At 45.3% G+C, this 19070-nt stretch overlaps 1 protein-coding gene across 2 annotated transcripts in view; it reads left to right on the top strand.

Annotated features, from left to right (window-relative positions):
- Positions 1 to 19070, top strand: part of Bach2 (BACH transcriptional regulator 2) — a 347663-nt gene that overhangs the window by 311069 nt on the left and 17524 nt on the right. For both annotated transcript variants that reach the window (XM_015994181.3, XM_076564020.1), the window contains exon 5: positions 14144 to 15697. In XM_015994181.3, the coding sequence (XP_015849667.1) occupies positions 14144 to 15697 (1554 nt within the window). The remainder of the gene's footprint in view (positions 1 to 14143; positions 15698 to 19070) is intronic.

Genomic DNA, 19070 nt, shown 5'->3' on the forward strand with positions numbered 1-19070 from the left:
CCTGTACCAACTTCTGTCTTAGTTATTCTTCTGTTTCTGTGAAAAGTCACCATGAGTAAAAGCAACTTATAAAAGAAAGCATTGTAAGACTTAGCTTACAGTTTCCGAGGGCAAGTCCATGACCATCGTGGCAGGGAGCGTGGCAGCAGGCAGGCATGCAGGCATGGTGCTATAGCAGCAGCTGAGAGCTTCCATCCTGACCCACAAGGTAGAAGCAAAAAGAGAGATGAGGGGAAGGAAGAGAGAAAAGCCTGGTGTGGGCTTTGTAAACCTAAAGCCCAGCCCCAGTGACATACCTCCTCCAACCAGGCCATACCTCATAAGCCTTCCCAAAATAGTTCTGCCAGTGAGGGACCAAGCATTCAAATACCCGAGCCTATGAGAGCCATTTTCTTTCAGGCCACTACACTTTGTCGAAATTATACTAAAATGACCAGAAGCTTTACTGAAATCACGAGGTTGGTTACTTTAATAAATTCTTCCTAGTAGCAAGGTTAGTTAGTTGAACACATACAACCTCAGTGCTTTGTGCTTGTATAGCATAATGTGTTGAAGAGAAAAATGTGACAAGTTAACTATAGAAAATTGAAATTAGAAGCAAATGTTGGGGAGGCTGTGGAAATGTGATCTGGTGCAGTCACCATGGAGATCAACATGAACACTTCTTTAAAACCTGAAAAAGCGCCGGGCGGTGGTGGCGCATGCCTTTAATCCCAGCACTCGGGAGGCAGAGCCAGGCGGATCTCTGTGAGTTCGAGGCCAGCCTGGGCTACCAAGTGAGTTCCAGGAAAGGCGCAAAGCTACACAGAGAAACCCTGTCTCGAAAAACCAAAAAAAAAAAAAAAAAAAAACCTGAAAAAGCTGGGCAGTGGTGACACACAGCTTTAATCCCAGTGCAAGGGAGGCAGAGGCAGGCAAATCTCTGAGTTCAAGGCCAGCCTGGTCTACATAGAGAGTTCTTGGGCATATTCCTAAAAGACACTGTGCCCTGTCACTTTATAACCTCCCATGTCCATGTTTATTGCTGCACTAGTCACAAGAGCAATGAAATGGAGTCAGCCTAGATATTCATCAGCAGATGAATGGATAAAGATGTGGGGTGTGTGTGTGTGTGTGTGTGTGTGTGTGTGTGTGTGTACAGATGAATGGATAAAAATGTGGGGTGTGTGTGTGTGTGTGTGTGTGTGTGTGTGTGTGTAGGAATGTTATGCGGCCATTTAAAAAAATGAAATTTTCAAGAAAATTGATAGAACTGGAAATTGTTATAGTGAGGTAACCCAGATTCAGAAGTGCAAATACCGCATGCTGTCTCATATGTGGATCCTCAATTTTAATTGTTTTATATGTGGGTACATAGGTGAAGCGTAGATAAGATCATGAATCTAGGAAGGGGAGCATGAGTGGGAGAAAAGTTCTTAAGAAAGTCGGGGAGGATAACAAGACAGTAATGGAACACATGTGACATGCAGAAAAGAAGGACACAAGCCGGGGAGACGGGGACAGGAAGCAGGAACAGAGGATCAAGAGAGACCACGGGGCCGGAGGAAGGCTCTGTAGTTGAAAGCACTGGCTGCTCTTCCAGAAGATCAGGGTCTAATTCCCAGCACTCACATGGTGGCTCACAGCCATCTGTAACCCCCTCTCAGTGGATCAGATGCCTTCTTCTGGCCTCCACAGGATTGCATGTATGTGGAGGACATATGCAAGGAAAATACCCATGTATGAAAAATAAATAAAGTAAAATATAAAAAAGGAAAGACAACGTGTGAAAGTATAATAACTGACCCCACTACTTTTTTGTGCTAATTTTTTAATAAAACAAAAACGGATAACATCCTTTACAGAAAAATTAGTATTAATGCATTGTCTCTTTCTGTTGTGTGTTGCCAGGGGTACTTACATGTGGTAAGCAAATGTTCTGCCACTAAGCTGTACCCCAGCCCCAAATGCATGGTCTTAACAGAGGGGGTTAGTCTGTTTTTAAACTAATGGAAAATAATTATGACTACATTCATTTGCCATGAGTTTCTAGAGACTTTTTAAACAACATATATACTCCTTTTACACGTACATTTTTATTTGTCTGATCAAGTTAGTCTTCGTTAAGTAAACTAAAAACAAGGGAAGCACGTATGAGGGACAAAAAGTCAGGACAGACAGCCGTGATGATCAACTCTGACCACAAAGATGGCGGCTGTGCCTCCTCATCTCCAGCATCAGACAGTGTTTGTCCTGAAGACTAGACCGTTGTGCTGTGGGGATGGGGACTGGGCGGTCACTGGTGCGGCTTTATTTGGCAAATGCTTTGGCAGGAAAATCCATCCTGCAGGAGTGGTCAGCAGCCTGCGTTTAAGAAGTCCAGAAGCCTAACTGCGTTTCCTTCGTCTTCCCAGTTCCTGCAGTGGCAGAGTTCCCATGATGCACCTGAGGATACGGGTTTCCATGCTCTGCAAGGCTGTAGTTAAGAGACAGTGAGGAGTACACACCCCTCCTGGAGGGCCATCCCCACACCTCCTGCTTCATCTGATCAGACTTCAAATGAGCTCCCTGCCACAGCCATATGTTTATGCTTGGAACTCAGCAAGGGAGCCTCAATTATGTGCCTTAAGTAGAGAAGGATGTTCCTAGTTCCATAAAAAATTAACTCCCATTTTTTAAAAAAAAATTTAAGGAGTGTGTGTGTGTGTGTGTGTGTGTGTGTGTTTTCCATTTGCGTGCTGGTGCCTGTGGAGTTCCACTGGGCATTGGTGGCGCACGCCTTTAATCCTAGCACTCGGGAGGCAGAGGTAGGCAGATCTCTGTGAGTTTGAGGCTAGCCTGGTCTACAGAGTAATTTCCAGGACACCCGGGGCTACACAGAGAAACCTTGTCTCAAAAAACACAAAAACAAAAAACTAGAGTTTCCAGCATATTTGAGTTGCCTAATGTGTGTACCAGGCCTTTTCTTTTAGGCCACCAGCCAGCTCCCAAATCATGACACGGAGACCTATTATTAGTTATGAATGCTCGGCCTACCTTAGGCTCATTTCTGGCTAGCTCTTTTAACTTAACCTGTTTCTCTTTTGCCTCGGGCTTTTTACTTTTCTTTCCTTCTGTGTAACTTACTTCTGCTGCTTCTCATGGCTGGCTGGCGGCTGCCTGGCTTCTGGCCCCAGGTGCCTCCCTCCTTCTCTCCTCCTCCTCCTTGTTCCTCTCTTGAGCCTAAATTTCCCCTCCTATTTCTTCTCCCTGCCTGCCGGCCCTGCCTCCTCTTTCTCTGCCTAGCTACTGGCTGTTCAGCTCTTTAATAGACCAGTCAGGTGCAGTAGGCAGGCAAGGTGAAACAAATACAACACATCTTTACATAATTAAACACGCATCCTTTTATCATTAAACAAATGCAGCATAAACAAATAAATGTAACACACTTTTACACAGTTAAAGTAATATTCCGCAACATATACATAGGTAACACATCTGTCCATAGTTAAAATAATATTCTACAACAAATGTGGGTTCTGGGAACCAAACTTAGGTCCTCTACAAGAGGAGAGCTCCTAAGCCCTGAGCCATCTCTCCAGCCCCTCAACCCCTATTTTAAATATATAACATTTCATTGGATAATTTCATGCTGTATACATTATATTTTGATCCTATCCACTCCCTATTTTCCCCTCCAGCTTCCCCCACCACCTCTCCTAACTTCATGTCCTTTTCTTTATTTGTTTTCACTGAGCCACTGAGTCCAGTGAGTGCTGCCCATCCCTGGATAACTCCACTGGAGCATGGGCAACCTAATAATGGATTGACCTCCAAAAAAGTGACTCCCCTTTCCCCAACAGCAGTCAGTTGCCAATGACTCCTCAGCAGGGGGTGGGACCTCCTGACCCCCTCCCCCATCCGTGCTGGAATTATTGACCACCTTAATCTCCTGTAGGTCTTGTGTAACTCCAGCTGCTGTGAATTCATGAGTGCCGTGGGCATATCATGACCAGAAGGCAGCATTTTATAGGACCCCTCCCCATCTTTTTTCTGCCCCCTCTTCCATGATGTTCACTGGGCCTTGGAACAGGTTGCTGTAAATATCTCACTGAGGGCTGAGTACTTATACCTACTCTCAGCACATGGACCAGTTAGAAGTCTTTACATTGACTGCTGCTCATTGCTAAAAGATGCTTCCCTGACCACAGTTGAGAGCAGCACAAATATATGGGTCTAAACATAAATATTTAGAAGGCAGTTTGCTAATATGTCCACTTAGTAAAACAACAGTATAACAACAGTATAGGTTACACACACACACACACACACACACACACACACACACACACACACACACGTGCACACGCATGTGCCTATCACCTCCCCAGCAATGAGCTTTTGACCAGGTTTAGAGTACCAGACTTAAAAAAGTATCTCCCGTGGAGCTCAGCGCACATCAAATCCAATCAGAAAACAGTTGATTATCCCCATACGAGTCATGGGACTCCCATTTTTCATATATGTTTAAAGTTCAACTGTGGGTGTTTCTTATCATAAGCTCTACCCAGCAGCAAGATGGGTTCCTTGGGAGGTAATGGGGTCCCCATCCCTCAAATTGCACACCATGTTCTCTGCTTGCTGAGTATTTATTAGCCCATCTTCCTTTTGTTAACTGCATGGAAATGGTAAGTTAGAACCCAAAGGAATTAAGGGTTCAGGGTCAGAGTTCTGATGTGTCATTGTCAATGTGTTACTCAAATCAGTGTGAGTTTGATGACCTGGTCTCACTGCTTTCAGAGCTAACACTGCAGGTTGGTGCCCCCGCCTCGTGTGCACCAATCATTGACTAAGGTCAGGAAGTCATTAGTTCCTGCATCCTCCCCGGTCTCAGTCCCCTGTGGAATGTTCTATCTGCTCCTAATGTGTGACCTAGTACCATCTGTACAGTATGTGCTGTGCATTCCAGGCCAGAGAGCAACACAGTTAAGCATGATGATTTTTCTTCAGAGTCATCCATCCAGGACATGCCATTCAAAGGCCATTATTCCAGGCTTCTCCTAACATCGGACTTACTATCTGTTTACTGTAGCTAGAGTTTTCCGGCCTTGCCCACAGTCAGGACAAATCTCTGTCACCCACCAGTCCCACAGCCGCTCAGACCCAACCAAGTAAACACAGAGACTTATATTGCTTACAAACTGTATGGCCGTGGCAGGCTTCTTGCTAACTGTTCTTATAGCTTAAATTAATCCATTTCCATAAATCTATGCCTTGCCACGTGGCTGGTGGCTTACCGGCATCTTCACATGCTGCTGGTCATGGCGGCGTCTGCAGTGTCTCCGCCTCAGCCTTCTGCTTCCCACAATTCTCCTCTCTCCTTGTCCCACCTACTTCCTGCCTGACCACTGGCCAATCAGTGTTTTATTTATTGACCAATCAGAGCAATTTGACATACAGACCGTCCCACAACACTTCCCCTTTCTTTTTTTTAAAAGGAAAGCTGACACATCTCCAAAGTCAGCTTGCTATATTTGGGAATTTGGGCGTAGCTTCTCTTACTACTTCCTGCTGGAGGGGGGCGCTGTATCTTATGGGGACACAAAGAAAATTTTAGGATCATGGAGTAGTCCGTGAGACCGTATCGTCTGAGCCAGTTGCCTTGAAACGATTCTGGATGTTGGATCATCTGGGCCATGGTGTCATCGGAGACCTTTCAGGTGGTCTTGGCTGGTCAAACCTGATGTATCTTAATCTGGAACAAATCCATAGCCTTTGGCTTTCTGTGGAAACAAAAGCAGAGCCTCTTTTCCAAAGCAACATATCCTTACATCCAAATCTTGAAGTTAAGGTACCTTTAAAACACACATTTTGGCATAACTCAACAGCTTTTGCAATCAAATGTTTCTCTTCAGGTATGAATATCAAAGAGAACATAATCCAGATTCTCTGTGTGGTAGCCATCTTTATGTGGCTTATGTTTTATATTACCTTGAGCCTATTGCTTTAAACTGCAGCCTTCTAAGCCTGAAACGGCGCTGTGGCTGCTGGCTCCGCCCACTTCAGCTTCCCAACATGGCGGTGGTATGTTTTCCGCCAGCTCTGGGAGCCATCGTGGGTCTGTGCTTTTATTCAAACAGCGTGTAGCCCAGAAACCTCTTTTTTTGTACTAGCAAAGGCTAAATCCACCATGCAGCTTAATGTGCCACTTGCAGAGGCCTCATTCCCGGAATAATGCAGATCGAGCTTGCATGCTAGGAACCTGCCAGTAGCTCAAACCGGCAGGCTGCCGCTCATTTGAGAGATACAATTAGGAAGCTGTTTTTAGCTCCATTTTAGAATCTTTTCTCAGGTTTTAGGTGGAAACTCTTGCCAACACGTTGGGCGCCATTTGTAGCTAGAGTTTTCCGGCCTTGCCCACAGTCAGGACAAATCTCTGTCACCCACCAGTCCCACAGCCGCTCAGACCCAACCAAGTAAACACAGAGACTTATATTGCTTACAAACTGTATGGCCGTGGCAGGCTTCTTGCTAACTGTTCTTATAGCTTAAATTAATCCATTTCCATAAATCTATGCCTTGCCACGTGGCTGGTGGCTTACCGGCATCTTCACATGCTGCTGGTCATGGCGGCGTCTGCAGTGTCTCCGCCTCAGCCTTCTGCTTCCCACAATTCTCCTCTCTCCTTGTCCCACCTACTTCCTGCCTGACCACTGGCCAATCAGTGTTTTATTTATTGACCAATCAGAGCAATTTGACATACAGACCGTCCCACAACAGTTTACTGTGCCTTTAGGACGTTTCTAAATGACCAGTGGGCTTTAGCCTAGATATGTCCACGCTCGTCACAGCGATGGGACTGGGCTCATTAACAGCAGTGGAATGGAACTAGTTTTCTATTCCTAACCACTTCACTCCACTTTATGATCATTACTTTTTTAAATACAATTTTATGGGTCATTGGTGTTGGGAATGATTCTCTGCCTCCCTCCCTTTTTAGTTTTTCTCATTATCAGAGACTTACTCCTTAAGAACAAAGAGTAAATAACAGTGCAGATGTGATCACAGATTTATGAATGTGCAGCTTCACATTGTTACTTGGATATTTGCCATCTGATACAATGCGTAGATTTAAGTGGTTCCTCAAAATGGACAGATTGTGGAAGCATCTTTGAAGACAGGAGGCTGATCTAGTGTGTAGACAGCCTTTGCTGGTTTTAGCACTGTCCAGATTGTGATGGACACTTACTCTGTTGTGTACATTTCGACCTATTGCCATTGCCTGGGATTCCTCTCCAGTGGCGGTTGTAAATGTGCACATTGTATAAACACAGCCTTCACCCACAGCATAAATAAACAGGGGCTTAATTGCATCCTGGTGTCCCAGTGAGTGTGTTCAAGGGATCTGCAGGCCACCAATCTCTTCTCATGTATCTGTATGGATTTCTCAGTGGACAGCTATTCACATACTCTTGTGATGGCACTTCCATGGTTGACTTGCTTATGATCTTGCTCAGGAATTAACTTCTCATTCTTTGTATCTCTTTTACACATGTCTCTGGATATTGTATTTATTTCCTTTGGAAATATACCCAGCAGTGGGGTTCCGTTTTTCATTTTTTAAGGAACTCTCAATGGCTCCTCTTTTCCACAGCCTCACCAACACACACTAAGTTTACCCTTCTGATAACAGCCATTCTAAGGCAGTTCCCTGTCGTGGGTTCAAATCACAGTTCCCTGATTATGAGTGATGCTGGATACTTTTTATAAATTCATGAGCTATTTGTATGTCTTCCTTTTGAAAAGTGTCTATTTGATGAGGATTGCCCCTTTTTTAATTGAAATTTTTCTTCCTATTAAGTTTTTTATAATTTTTTTGAGGCAGGATCTCACTGTGTAGCCCTGGCTAGCATGGAACTCATTATGTAGTCCAGGCTGGCCTCAAACTCAAAAAGATCTGCCTTCCTCTGCCTCTTAAGTGCTGAGATTAAATGGTGCACCACCACAGCTGGCCTCATATTTTTTCTTTTACATTTGGCCCATAGTAAATGTAGAGTTTGCAAATATCTTCCCATATCTTGTGGGTTCTCTTTGTACTCTGTCATTCCCTTTGTTATGTAGAAACTTTTTTTAATTTGGATATAATCCCATTTGTCTGTTTTTGCTTTTGTTTCTTCATACACAAAATTGAGGCAGTATATCTAAGTTCATATCCAAAAACCATCATAGTCCAAACCAGTATAATGGAATTCCATGCATGTTTCCATGCTTTCTTCTAGGAGTTTTATAGTTTGAGATCCTACATTTAAGTCTTTCACATACTTTGAGTGGATATTTGTATCTGGTAAGAGACAAGAGTCTGTTTTCATTCCGTATAGTCGTACAGTTTTCCCAGCAACATTTACAGACGTGATTGTTCGTTCCCTATTGTGTGTTCTTAGCACCTTTGTCAAATCAACTGTCTGTAAATGTATGGTTTGTTTCTGGTCTCTCTAGTCCATTGCCCTTGCTCTGGTCCTGTGTAATGCTATGGCCATGCATCTTGGGCTACTAAAGTTTATGTTATATTTGAAAAGGGGGTAGTACAATGCTTCTTGCTTTATTATTTTTCTTGTAGGTTTCTTTAGTTATTTGGGATCTTTTGTAGTTCCATACTATTGCTATAAAGCAATGACTCCTCCTCCTCCTCCCAAAGTCTTAATGACCAACTGAAACATGATTCCCCCAAAGTTCACTCTAGAGAACCAATGAGTTTATGGCATCCTTACAGAGTATAAGTGAGAGGTTCCTTACATGGGTGTGGGTTCTCCTTCCCTGACTAGCTGTAACTGAAAAGCCTTAACCCAGTAGTGATGGTAGGCTTCCCATAGCCCCATCCAGTCTTTCTCAACTGATATGCTGTATATACTCAAGTCCCTCCCCCAAGCCACATGGAGAGTTGCCAGTAGGAGGAAGTAGTTAGATGTAGCTGGATACTCAGGCAAGTATCTCCTTGCTATGCTAGGTGTAAACCATCAACAAGCTCAGCTGAGATGAACTTCTGCAAGAGAACACAGCTAAATGCGCCAAGATGGCCGTTGCTTGGCATAGAGGACAGTCACTCACAACACATTCCAAAAGAAAAAAAATAATAATTAAGAGGCACAGCCAGATTTGAAAAAGCCATCAACTACTATAGAAACTCCCTAAAATATTTAAGTATGCATTTATTAAAAATTCAAATGGAGTTACCCTATGTTCTAGTTAGGTTTTTATTGCTGTGATAAAAGCCATGATCAAAAGCAGCTTGGGGAGGAAAAATGTTTATTTCACCTTACAGCTTACAGTCCGTCATGAAGGGGAATCGGGACAGGAATTAAAGCAGAGACCGTGGGGAAATGCTTGTTCATCTTGCTTTCTTATACCACCCACTTCCCCAGGGGTGGTACCATCCACAGCAGGCTGAGCCTTCTGACATCAGTCACAAAAATTCTTCACAGACCTGCCTACAGGCTAAACTGATGGAGGCATGCATTTCTTTAATTGATGATCCCTTTTCCTAGATAACTCTAACTTATGTCAGGGACCAAGCAGAATACCCTATAACAGGAGAACAATACTCCAACTGGATGCCACATGCTAGCAAATACAAACCCTAGGAATGGGTTATTATTTTTGAGATTTTAGCCAATGAGTTCCCATAGACACCACCCAAAAAATATGAATGGCTGTTGCCATTGCTCCTGATTACCACCCAGAACTTGATGGTAGGACTCCACTGCAAATGACACCTTACTTGAGTCATAAACATGGAAGTGCGATCACTCCTGGCTAGCTTTCAGAGTGCTGGAAGGGCTATGTACACTACTAGAAGAGAAAAGTCATTATCAGTCTCACCTAACTGTGAACCCTGAAAGCTACAATAATGACCTGCCTGGCAAGATAGGCTCACTGGTAAAATAGTGGCACAAATGTTATGAGGGTAACTAACCATTTTCTGATTGTATTTAAGCCCCACTCCATGAAATGAAACTCATACTTGGTACTGTTAATGGGAACAAGAACCTGTGGCTAGATAGGTCATAGGCCCTAGTAATATTAGTCTATTAAGTAGATACAGTATTAAAATGACCCCTAATAACTCACTGATATACCCACGGTCAGTGCATCTCTCAACTCTCATCAGAGAAGCTTTCTCTTGCAAAAGATGGTGACTAGCACAGAGACTCACAACTGATCAACATGCAAAAAATACGAGACTTCGGAGTTCTGAGCCCTAAATGGGACTTCTGTATCATGCGCCTCCCTCCAAGGCTTAAGGATCTTCGTGGGAGAAGGGTGGGGAGCTTACAAGAGCCCCGGGCGGTGGATAACTTCAGGGAAACTGTTTTCCAGACGCAAGAGGACAGCTGCTCATGAACTCACAGCAGTGATAACAGCATGAACAAGACCTCTGCCAACCCAAGCCTAAAAGGGGGAGGTGGCCATGAAGTCCTGCCCCTAGCTGAGGAGCTATCAGCATTTGATGAGTGCTCAAAGAAGGGGAGTCAGATTTCTTTAGTGGTGTGCTCACTAGTAGGTCAGCCATACTTCACAGTAGGCTTCACACTCACGGCAACAAAAATTGGACTTGATGGGGTTTGGGGGGCAGTTGTTTTGTTTTGTTTTGTTTTCTTTCAAGAGTCTGGTGAAGAACAAGAGATTAGGTGGGTAGGAAGGTAGTAGGGGTGGATCTAGAACAGAGGTTCTCAAACTCTTTGAGAGTTGCATATCAGATATCCTATATATCAGATATTTACATTATAATAATAACTAACAAAATTACAGTTATGAAGTAGCAGTGAAATTAACTTATGGTTGGGGTCACCACAACATGAGGAACTGTATTAAAAGGGTTGCAGCATTAGGAAGTTTAAGGACCACTGGTCTGGGAGGAGTTGGAGGAGGAGATGAATATGATTAAAATATATTGTATGAAAATTCTAGCCGGGTGGTGTTGGTGCACGCCTTTAATCCCAGCACTCGGGAGGCAGAGCCAGGCGGATCTCTGTGAGTTTGAGGCCAGCCTGGGCTACCAAGTGAGTTCCAGGAAAGGCACAAAGCTACACAGAGAAACTCTGTCTCGAAAAACATATATATATATATATATATATATATATATATATATATAATGAAAATTCTCAAAGAACTAATGAAAATACTACATTTAAAAAAAAAGAGGCAGAACCAAACCAAGCGTGGTGATATTCCCATATAATTCTAGAACTCAGAAAGCAAAAGCAGGAGAATTTAAAGACAGCCTGGGGTATATAGTGAGACTGCCCATCTCAAAACAGATAGAGAGAGAGAGAGAGAGAGAGAGAGAGAGAGAGAGAGAGAGAGAGAGAGAGAGAGAGAGAGAATATGAATATGCTGCCCAGGCTGACATTTAATTTCAAACAACCCTCCTATCTCAGCTTTTCATGTAGTTAGAACTATAGGCACATGCCACCAAAATTCTATGTTTTTTTTTCTTCTATAAATATCATTTGTATTTCAGTCTGGATTGCATTGGATTATAGATTTGCTTGGAAAATAGGAATGTTTAACAATATTAATTCTCCTAGACCACTTATGCACAGTATCCTTCTGTTTGTCTATATGTCTCCAAATTCTTTCATTAATGTTTTATAGTTTTCATCATCAAGATATTTGTGGAGCCCACAAAGGTTTCCTAGTGAGATCTGAGCTTGCTTTACACAGCAGGACTACATTAGAGAATTGCTTGACCATGTGCATGGTTAATAGGTGATTAGAAAGAATCTGCACTTGGCTGTGCTAGGGGAAGGTCTTTTGCTCCACCCCCTGGCATTCCTATAAATAGCCCTTTGGAAGAGACAGAAGGGGTCAGTGGATAATGATCCAGGCCCTCCCAAGGCTATCCTGTGTTTCTGTTTCTTTCCCCTCTATCCTTCTATCTAAATAACTCATCCCTCACTCTTCAAGAGTACCCTGTCACAAAATGTAGGAGCCAGTCTCCCAGCTGGGTTCTCACACATCTTTTATCTCATTGGTTAGATTTATTCCTAAGTGGTTTTTGTAGCTATGTAAATGGGATTTCTGATGAAGACAATTCACTGCTAGAATATAGAAATGCTGCTGGCTTTTGTATGTTGATTTTTGTGTCTAATAACTTTACTTTTAGTTCATGATTTTAAATGGTAGAATCTTCAGGGTTACCTACTTTTAGAAATCATGTCATCTGAAAATAGTAACAATTTAACTTCTCCCTTTCTTGCCCTTTATTTAATTCCTCCATACATATAGGATTTCCTCTATATATGTCTTGTTTCAAATCAACATGTTACTGACAGCTGAATTCCTTTGAACGTATTTTCTGACAAATTATTTTTATTTGGATTTTTATTAAGTACTTCAACAATATCAGCATTTAAAATCCTATCCAGTGTGCGTCTAAGTATTCTTCCTAACCTGAAAGCCTGTGATGACACAAGACTGAGTCCTGGAGAATCCAGGACATTTCCTCTCTCTGGCTGCAAGGGTTGAGAGGACAAAATGTGTTGAGTCTTGTGCATTGGAGGCAGGTCGGCTAATGTGCTTGGGCTCTGCATGCTGCAGGAAGTCTTAAGACTGCAGAAGTCAGCCAGTCAGCTTACCACTCCGTCTCCCTCCATGTTCCCTGCCCCTTGGAAACTGGTGATCACTGCCACTGTAGCTTCAGCAAGCACCCGACTGCTGCTCTTGTTTGTTGTGTTCACACGCTCTGTAGATCTGCCTTCCTTTCCTCTGGATCAGCAGCCGTGTTAATAAGGATCTACAGGATATTGAATATTATATACAGGGTAAGGAAGCCTACCCTGAATCCCTGGGTTTAGATGTTTCTATCTTTAAAAAAAAAAAATCAATTAACCACAGCAACATACTTCTAATTGTCTGTGTCATTGTGTGTGTGCATATACATACATCTGTGGAGGCTGTGCATAAGTACCACATTTTCGATCTGTAAAATACACTAGAAGCAAATGCACTAAGCTTAGCCATAGAAGGTTCTAGACAGCTACATAGCAAAGCTGCTGCCAGTCATTAGGGAAGGGATAGCCCATGTCCTTTGCTTTGGTTGGAGGCTACAACCATTGAAATGACAGCCAGATTGTGTAGATCTGTATACCCTAACTCTTTTGAATCAGGAGTTAATTTCTTCTTGATAATTGTCATCCTCTTTGGTGTTATTGTAAGATCAGGTATGACACGATGATTGAAAACCCCAAGTAAGAGAGCTGAAGAGATGGCTCAGAGCTTAAGAGCAATGACTGCTCTTCCAGAGGTCCTGAGTTCAATTCCCAGCAACCATTAGGTCACTCACAACCATCTATAATGAGATATGAGATTTGGTTCCCTCTTATGGCGTGGCAGATAGAACACTGTATACATAATAAATAAATGAATCTTTTAAAAAAGAAAGGAAGGAAGGAAAATCCCAAGTAGGGCTGGGCATCGTGGTGCACATCATTAATTCCAGCACTTGGGAGGTAGAGGCAGGCAGATCTCTGAATTCGAGGATAGTGTGGTCTACATGGTGAGTTCCAGGACAGCCAGACATACATAGTGAGACCTTGTCTCAAGGAGAAAAAAAAAAAGGAGGAGGAGGAGGAGGAAGAAGAAGATTCCAGTAGAAGCTGTGAAGAGTGGGCAAAACAGAGACTTTCAATGTTTCTTTTAACATTGTAAGGGAACACTGTTTTTAAAACTCCTCAGCCATCCTGCCATTTTGTGGTTGATTATCATTTGCTAATGATAATACTTTCTTTGGCTGCAAGAAGGGTCACAGCAGCAGCCCCTCTTGTGTAGAGTGACTCTGGACAGGACTGACTGGGACAGAAATGAATAGGCTTCCCATTGTTGTGTGCATTCTTGCCAGGGCATTTCATTAGGGTACACAATGACCCCTTTGTCATCATCTTGCTTCACCACCTGCCCCTGGTGATTCTCAGTTCTGCTGGTGCCGTGGAGTGTGGAGGTGGCAGGCACCGGACGGGCACTCATTATTGGACGCAGAAGCATTGCTGACCCAGGACGAGATTAACTGCTCCTTTGCAGTTTTTATTCGAGGGCATTAGCCCCGTCTGGTTATCTTGCTTTGGTTGAGAAATTCAGGACAATAGCATTGCTGATGGTAATGTTGGCAACTTCCCTGTTGATTTTGCAGGTCACGGCCAGGGGCTTCGGGCCACTGCTACAGTTTGCCTACACTGCCAAGCTGTTACTCAGCAGAGAGAACATCCGGGAGGTCATCCGCTGCGCCGAGTTCCTGCGCATGCACAATCTGGAGGACTCCTGCTTCAGCTTCCTGCAGACGCAGCTCCTGAAGAGCGAGGATGGCCTGTTTGTGTGCCGGAAGGACAGTGCGTGCCAGCGCCCCCAAGAGGACCATGGGAACTCTGCGGGAGAAGAGGAGGAAGAAGAGACCATGGACTCAGAGACAGCAAAGATGGCTTGCCCCACAGACCCCGTCAGCTTTGAGGCCACTGCCATCCCAGTAGCAGAGAAAGAAGAAGCCTTGCTACCTGAGTCTGAGGTACCCACAGACACCAAGGAAAACTCAGTACCTAGATACAAGAAGTACCAGCTTGCATGTACCAAGAATGTCTATAGTGCGCCCTCACACAGTACCTCAGGGTTTGCAAGCACATTCAGTGAAGACAGCCCCGGCAATAGCCTCAAACCGGGGCTCTCCAGGGGACAGATTAAAAGTGAGCCCCCCAACGAAGAGGCCGAGGAGGAGACCGTCACACTCTGCCTGTCCGGAGATGAAACTGACATCAAAGACAGACCCGGGGATGTTGAGATGGACCGAAAACAGCCCAGCCCTACCCCTACCCCCAGTACCCCTACTGGAGCCACCTGCCTGGACAGATCCAGGAGTGTGTCCTCGCCTTCCTGTCTACGGTCTCTATTCAGTATAGCAAAAGGTGTGGAGTCGTCTGGCCTGCCCAGTACATCTCAACAGCACTTTGTCAGGAGTTCAGCGTGCCCCTTTAACAAGGGGATCTCTCAGGGTGACCTTAAAACTGACTACACCCCTTTCACAGGGAATTACGGACAGCCCCACATGGGCCAGAAGGATGTGTCCACCAACTTCACAATGGGGTCGCCACTCAGGGGGCCTGGGCCGGAGGCTGTCTGTAAACAGGAGGGAGAGCTGGACCGGAGGAGTGTCATCTTCTCCTCAAGCACGTGTGACCAAGTGAGCACTTCAGTGCACTCATATTCTGGGGTGAGCAATTTGGACAAAGACCTCTCCGAGCCGGTGCCAAAAAGTCTCTGGGTAGGAGCTGGCCAATCCCTCCCCAGCTCACAGGCCTACTCCCACAGTGGACTGATGGCTGACCACTTGCCAGGCAGGATACGGCCCAACACCAGCTGCCCGGTGCCAATCAAAGTCTGTCCTCGCTCACCTCCACTGGAGACCAGAACCAGGACCTCCAGCTCCTGCTCCTCCTATTCCTACGCAGAGGATGGGAGCGGGGGCTCCCCCTGCAGCCTCCCCCTCTGTGAGTTCTCCTCCTCGCCCTGCTCCCAGGGAGCCAGATTCCTTGCCACAGAACATCAGGAGCCAGGCCTGATGGGAGATGGAATGTACAACCAAGTCCGGCCCCAAATTAAATGTGAGCAGTCTTATGGAACCAATTCCAGTGACGAGTCTGGATCATTCTCGGAAGCAGACAGTGAGTCGTGTCCTGTGCAGGACAGGGGCCAGGAGGTAGGGAATCCACATAAGTTCAAGCCTATGTATGACCTACTATCTCAGTCCTTTACCTGAATTTCCCCAAACATATTCTCAAATTGTTCTTATGTGTGATCTTAGTTAGGATTACTAATGCTGTGACGAAATACCATGACCAAAACTCAGGTTGGGGAGGAAAGGGTTTATTTGGCTTACACTTGCATATCGCTGTTCATGATCAAAGGAAGTCAGGACAGGAACTCAAGCAGGGCAGGAACCTGGAGGCAGAAGCTGATGCAGAGGCCACAGAGGAATGCTGCTTCCTGGCTCGTGCGGCCTGCTTTCTTATAGAACCCAGGACCGCCTGCCCAGGGATGACCCCGCCCACCATGGGCTGGGCCCTCCCCCAACAATAACTAATGAAGAAAATGCCATACAGCCAGATCTTATGGAGGCATGTTCTCAATTAAGATCCCCTCCTGCCAGATGACTCCAGTTTGTGTGTCAAGTTGACATAAGACCAGCCAGCACCTGGTCAAGTTTAAAGGTGACAGTTAGTGGTCTGGTACCAGTAAGTGGACCGTCTCTGGCTTCCTCCCTTGGAAGCAGAGTGCTGCAAGGTGATGCAAAATCAGCCACTTGAGTCTTTGAAATCCCTCTATACCTAGCCTGGGTTCCAGTGCCGTGTGAGTAGAGGCGAGCCGAATGCAGTACGTGTAAGTGTGCTCAGGTACATTCAGTCTCCCCCCTGTCCCCTCCGCTGCCCTCACTCCCCTGTCGCTGCCTGCTTTGGAAGGATGCACCCATGCTTGCGCTTCACCCCTTCAACCTGAAGAAAAACATAGACGCTCTTTCAAATCGATGCGTTGGAACTAAATAGATCCTCACAAAGAGGGGCTTCTCCTGCACCTTTACAAGTATTTCTTGTCCACAAGAAGATACAGGGTGACCCTGTCTCTATCACAATGCACATGATAGAATGATTATCATCCATCCTTGACATGGGTTCCCTGCAGAAGTGCCCTAGTCGGCACACACAAAACTGCGTTTCCTAAGCTCCCACGTTGAGAAGAAGTCATTCATTTAGTGGATAGTGTTTTTGTCCAGCCTGAAAGCATTGTGCTGTGTAGATAGAAAGGATATGAAGGCTTCATCTGTGGGTCACTGTTTCTGGGAGCAGGAGTCGGGACGGCACTGGCTACATCATAAGCAAGACTCACGTGACTACGAGAAGGAAGACGAGGAGTCTCGAGTTCCCTAGTCATTTCAGTGTTTCCTAGACAAACCTAAGCGTGTCTAGGTCATGACCTGGTATCTTGGGCACTGACAAAGAACCAGCCAAAGATTGCCAGCCACTGTGTCTCACCCCTGTCTCAGGAGCAGAAGTGAGCAAAGCTGGTGACAGGTCTTGGCCCTGTGTCTGAAAAGCTCAGAGAAGAAGAAATGTGGGGTGGGGTGGGGCTCCATGGCACGGGGTGCTTGCCTGCCTTGGCCTGGCCCTGGATTCAGTCCCTTACAAAAAATGGAAGGAGGGAGGAAGGACAGGGAGGGAGGGAGGGAGCTGCCCATGAGGCCAGTGGGCTCGGTACTTCTCTGCTCTTCAGCCTCTCTTCCTCAGCAAAGATGAACTCTGCCAGACGGCAGAAATGCCGTGAGAGGTGAGGTGAGGTAGCCGCGGAGCCGTGTGTGGTTTATTCAGCATCCACAAGGCTGGCGGACACAAAGCACATGAGCTTTAACTTTCAGGCATGTTTTGAAAATGGACTCCAGAGCTGCCTAGAGCTGCAGACACACCCTGGGTTCACTTCCTCTTCTTCGCTAGCCTGCCTGGTCCCTGCTTTCCTGTTAGTGTCTGGCGGAGAAAGACAGAAAACCACCGAACAGGGTTTAGTTTAAGAAATGGAAATTGTGAAGGAAATCTGAATGGGCGGCATTCCTGGTGGTGTCTTATCCCCTTCGGTTTGGGACGGGGTCACCACCGATGCCCACGACATGCAGCCCTGCTCCTAACCTTCAGAGGAGTGAGGCTTCCTAAAAGCCAGGGTAGTTTCACAACTTTTGGGGGAGTTGCTGTTTGTCCCTGGAACTGTTCTTAAGGGCACCTCCTGCAGAAGGCTGGTCCTTGAGTCAGCTCCGTCCCACACTGGATCTTACCAAGGACCAGTAGAGTAAGAACACATGCCGCTTTGTCGTCTCTTGAAAAGTTAGGAACTGTCAGTTTCAGATACTCAATGTCTGCTGGGTGGTGGTGGCTCCTACCTTTAATCCCGGCATTCGGAAGGCAAAGCCTGGTGGATCTCTGTGAGTTCAAAGCCAGCCTGAACCACAAAAATGAGTTCCAAGGCAGCCAAGGCTACACACAGAAACCCTGTCGCAGAGAAGGAAAAAAAGAAAAAAGATCAGATCCCCAATGCCATCCATAAGAGCACATTTTTCCCTCTGGGCTATGTCAGACTCCACCTTAGGACTGGAAACCATGACATGTTTGGGGGGGGTGAGATATTCATTCAACCCATGAAACAGCCACAGACAGGACTGGTCTCCCCTTAAAATACCCTTGGATTAAATTTTTATTTTTACTTTTCAAAACAAACCTGTTAAACATTCATAAGCAGTAAAAGGCACGTTTGCCCAAACTCCCTGCCTTCATGAGTCACTCCAAGCCTTTTGGTAGCTTGTGTTGGGCAGGAGGATGCTAGCAGAGCTGAGGTTCTTTTTCCCCAGTGGAGGAAGTTATTTTCCCAGAACCACCCAGGCCCTCGGCATGACGGCCCCTCTGGGAGTTCAGTGACTTGCTTCGGGGGTTACAGGGCCTAGGTAGAAGTTCTGCCCCAAAAGTATACTGAATTCCCATGAGTTTTAATTTGTTTTCTTGAACTGATCCATAAAAAAACACAGCATCTATCTTGGATTCTGCCCAGACTGCTCTTAGGTAGGGCTAGGTGTTTTCTTCCAAGTAAACCACAAGATACAACCGAGTCTGGAATAAAACCCGGGGCTCCGCTCCCTGCCAGCCACCGGTGTAGCCTCACAGCTTCTCTCCATCTTCTGAGCCAAAATGTGGGACCAAAAGAAAAACATCAGTGTATCTTACTTTCTGTAAAATCTATCACCGCATTAAATAACTCCCCTAGTTCATAAAACACAGACTTGTCCCATCCTTTTTTACTCTTCCCTAGCTTTGAAAAAGCTTCCAGTATTGGGTTGGAGAGTTGGTTCAGCAGTTATTGGCTGCTGTTTCAAAGGGCCTAGGTTCAATTCCCAGCGCCCACACACATGGCGGCTCACAGCCTTCTGTAACTCTGGCCTCTGCGGGATCTGCACATACATGGTGCACAGACTAGACATGCATGCAGGCAAAACACCTACACACATAAAACAAAAAACAAATTTTTAAATAAAATATCAT

Source organism: Peromyscus maniculatus, chromosome 2 (assembly GCF_049852395.1).
Source record: "Peromyscus maniculatus bairdii isolate BWxNUB_F1_BW_parent chromosome 2, HU_Pman_BW_mat_3.1, whole genome shotgun sequence".
Classification (NCBI taxonomy): Eukaryota; Metazoa; Chordata; class Mammalia; order Rodentia; family Cricetidae; genus Peromyscus; species Peromyscus maniculatus.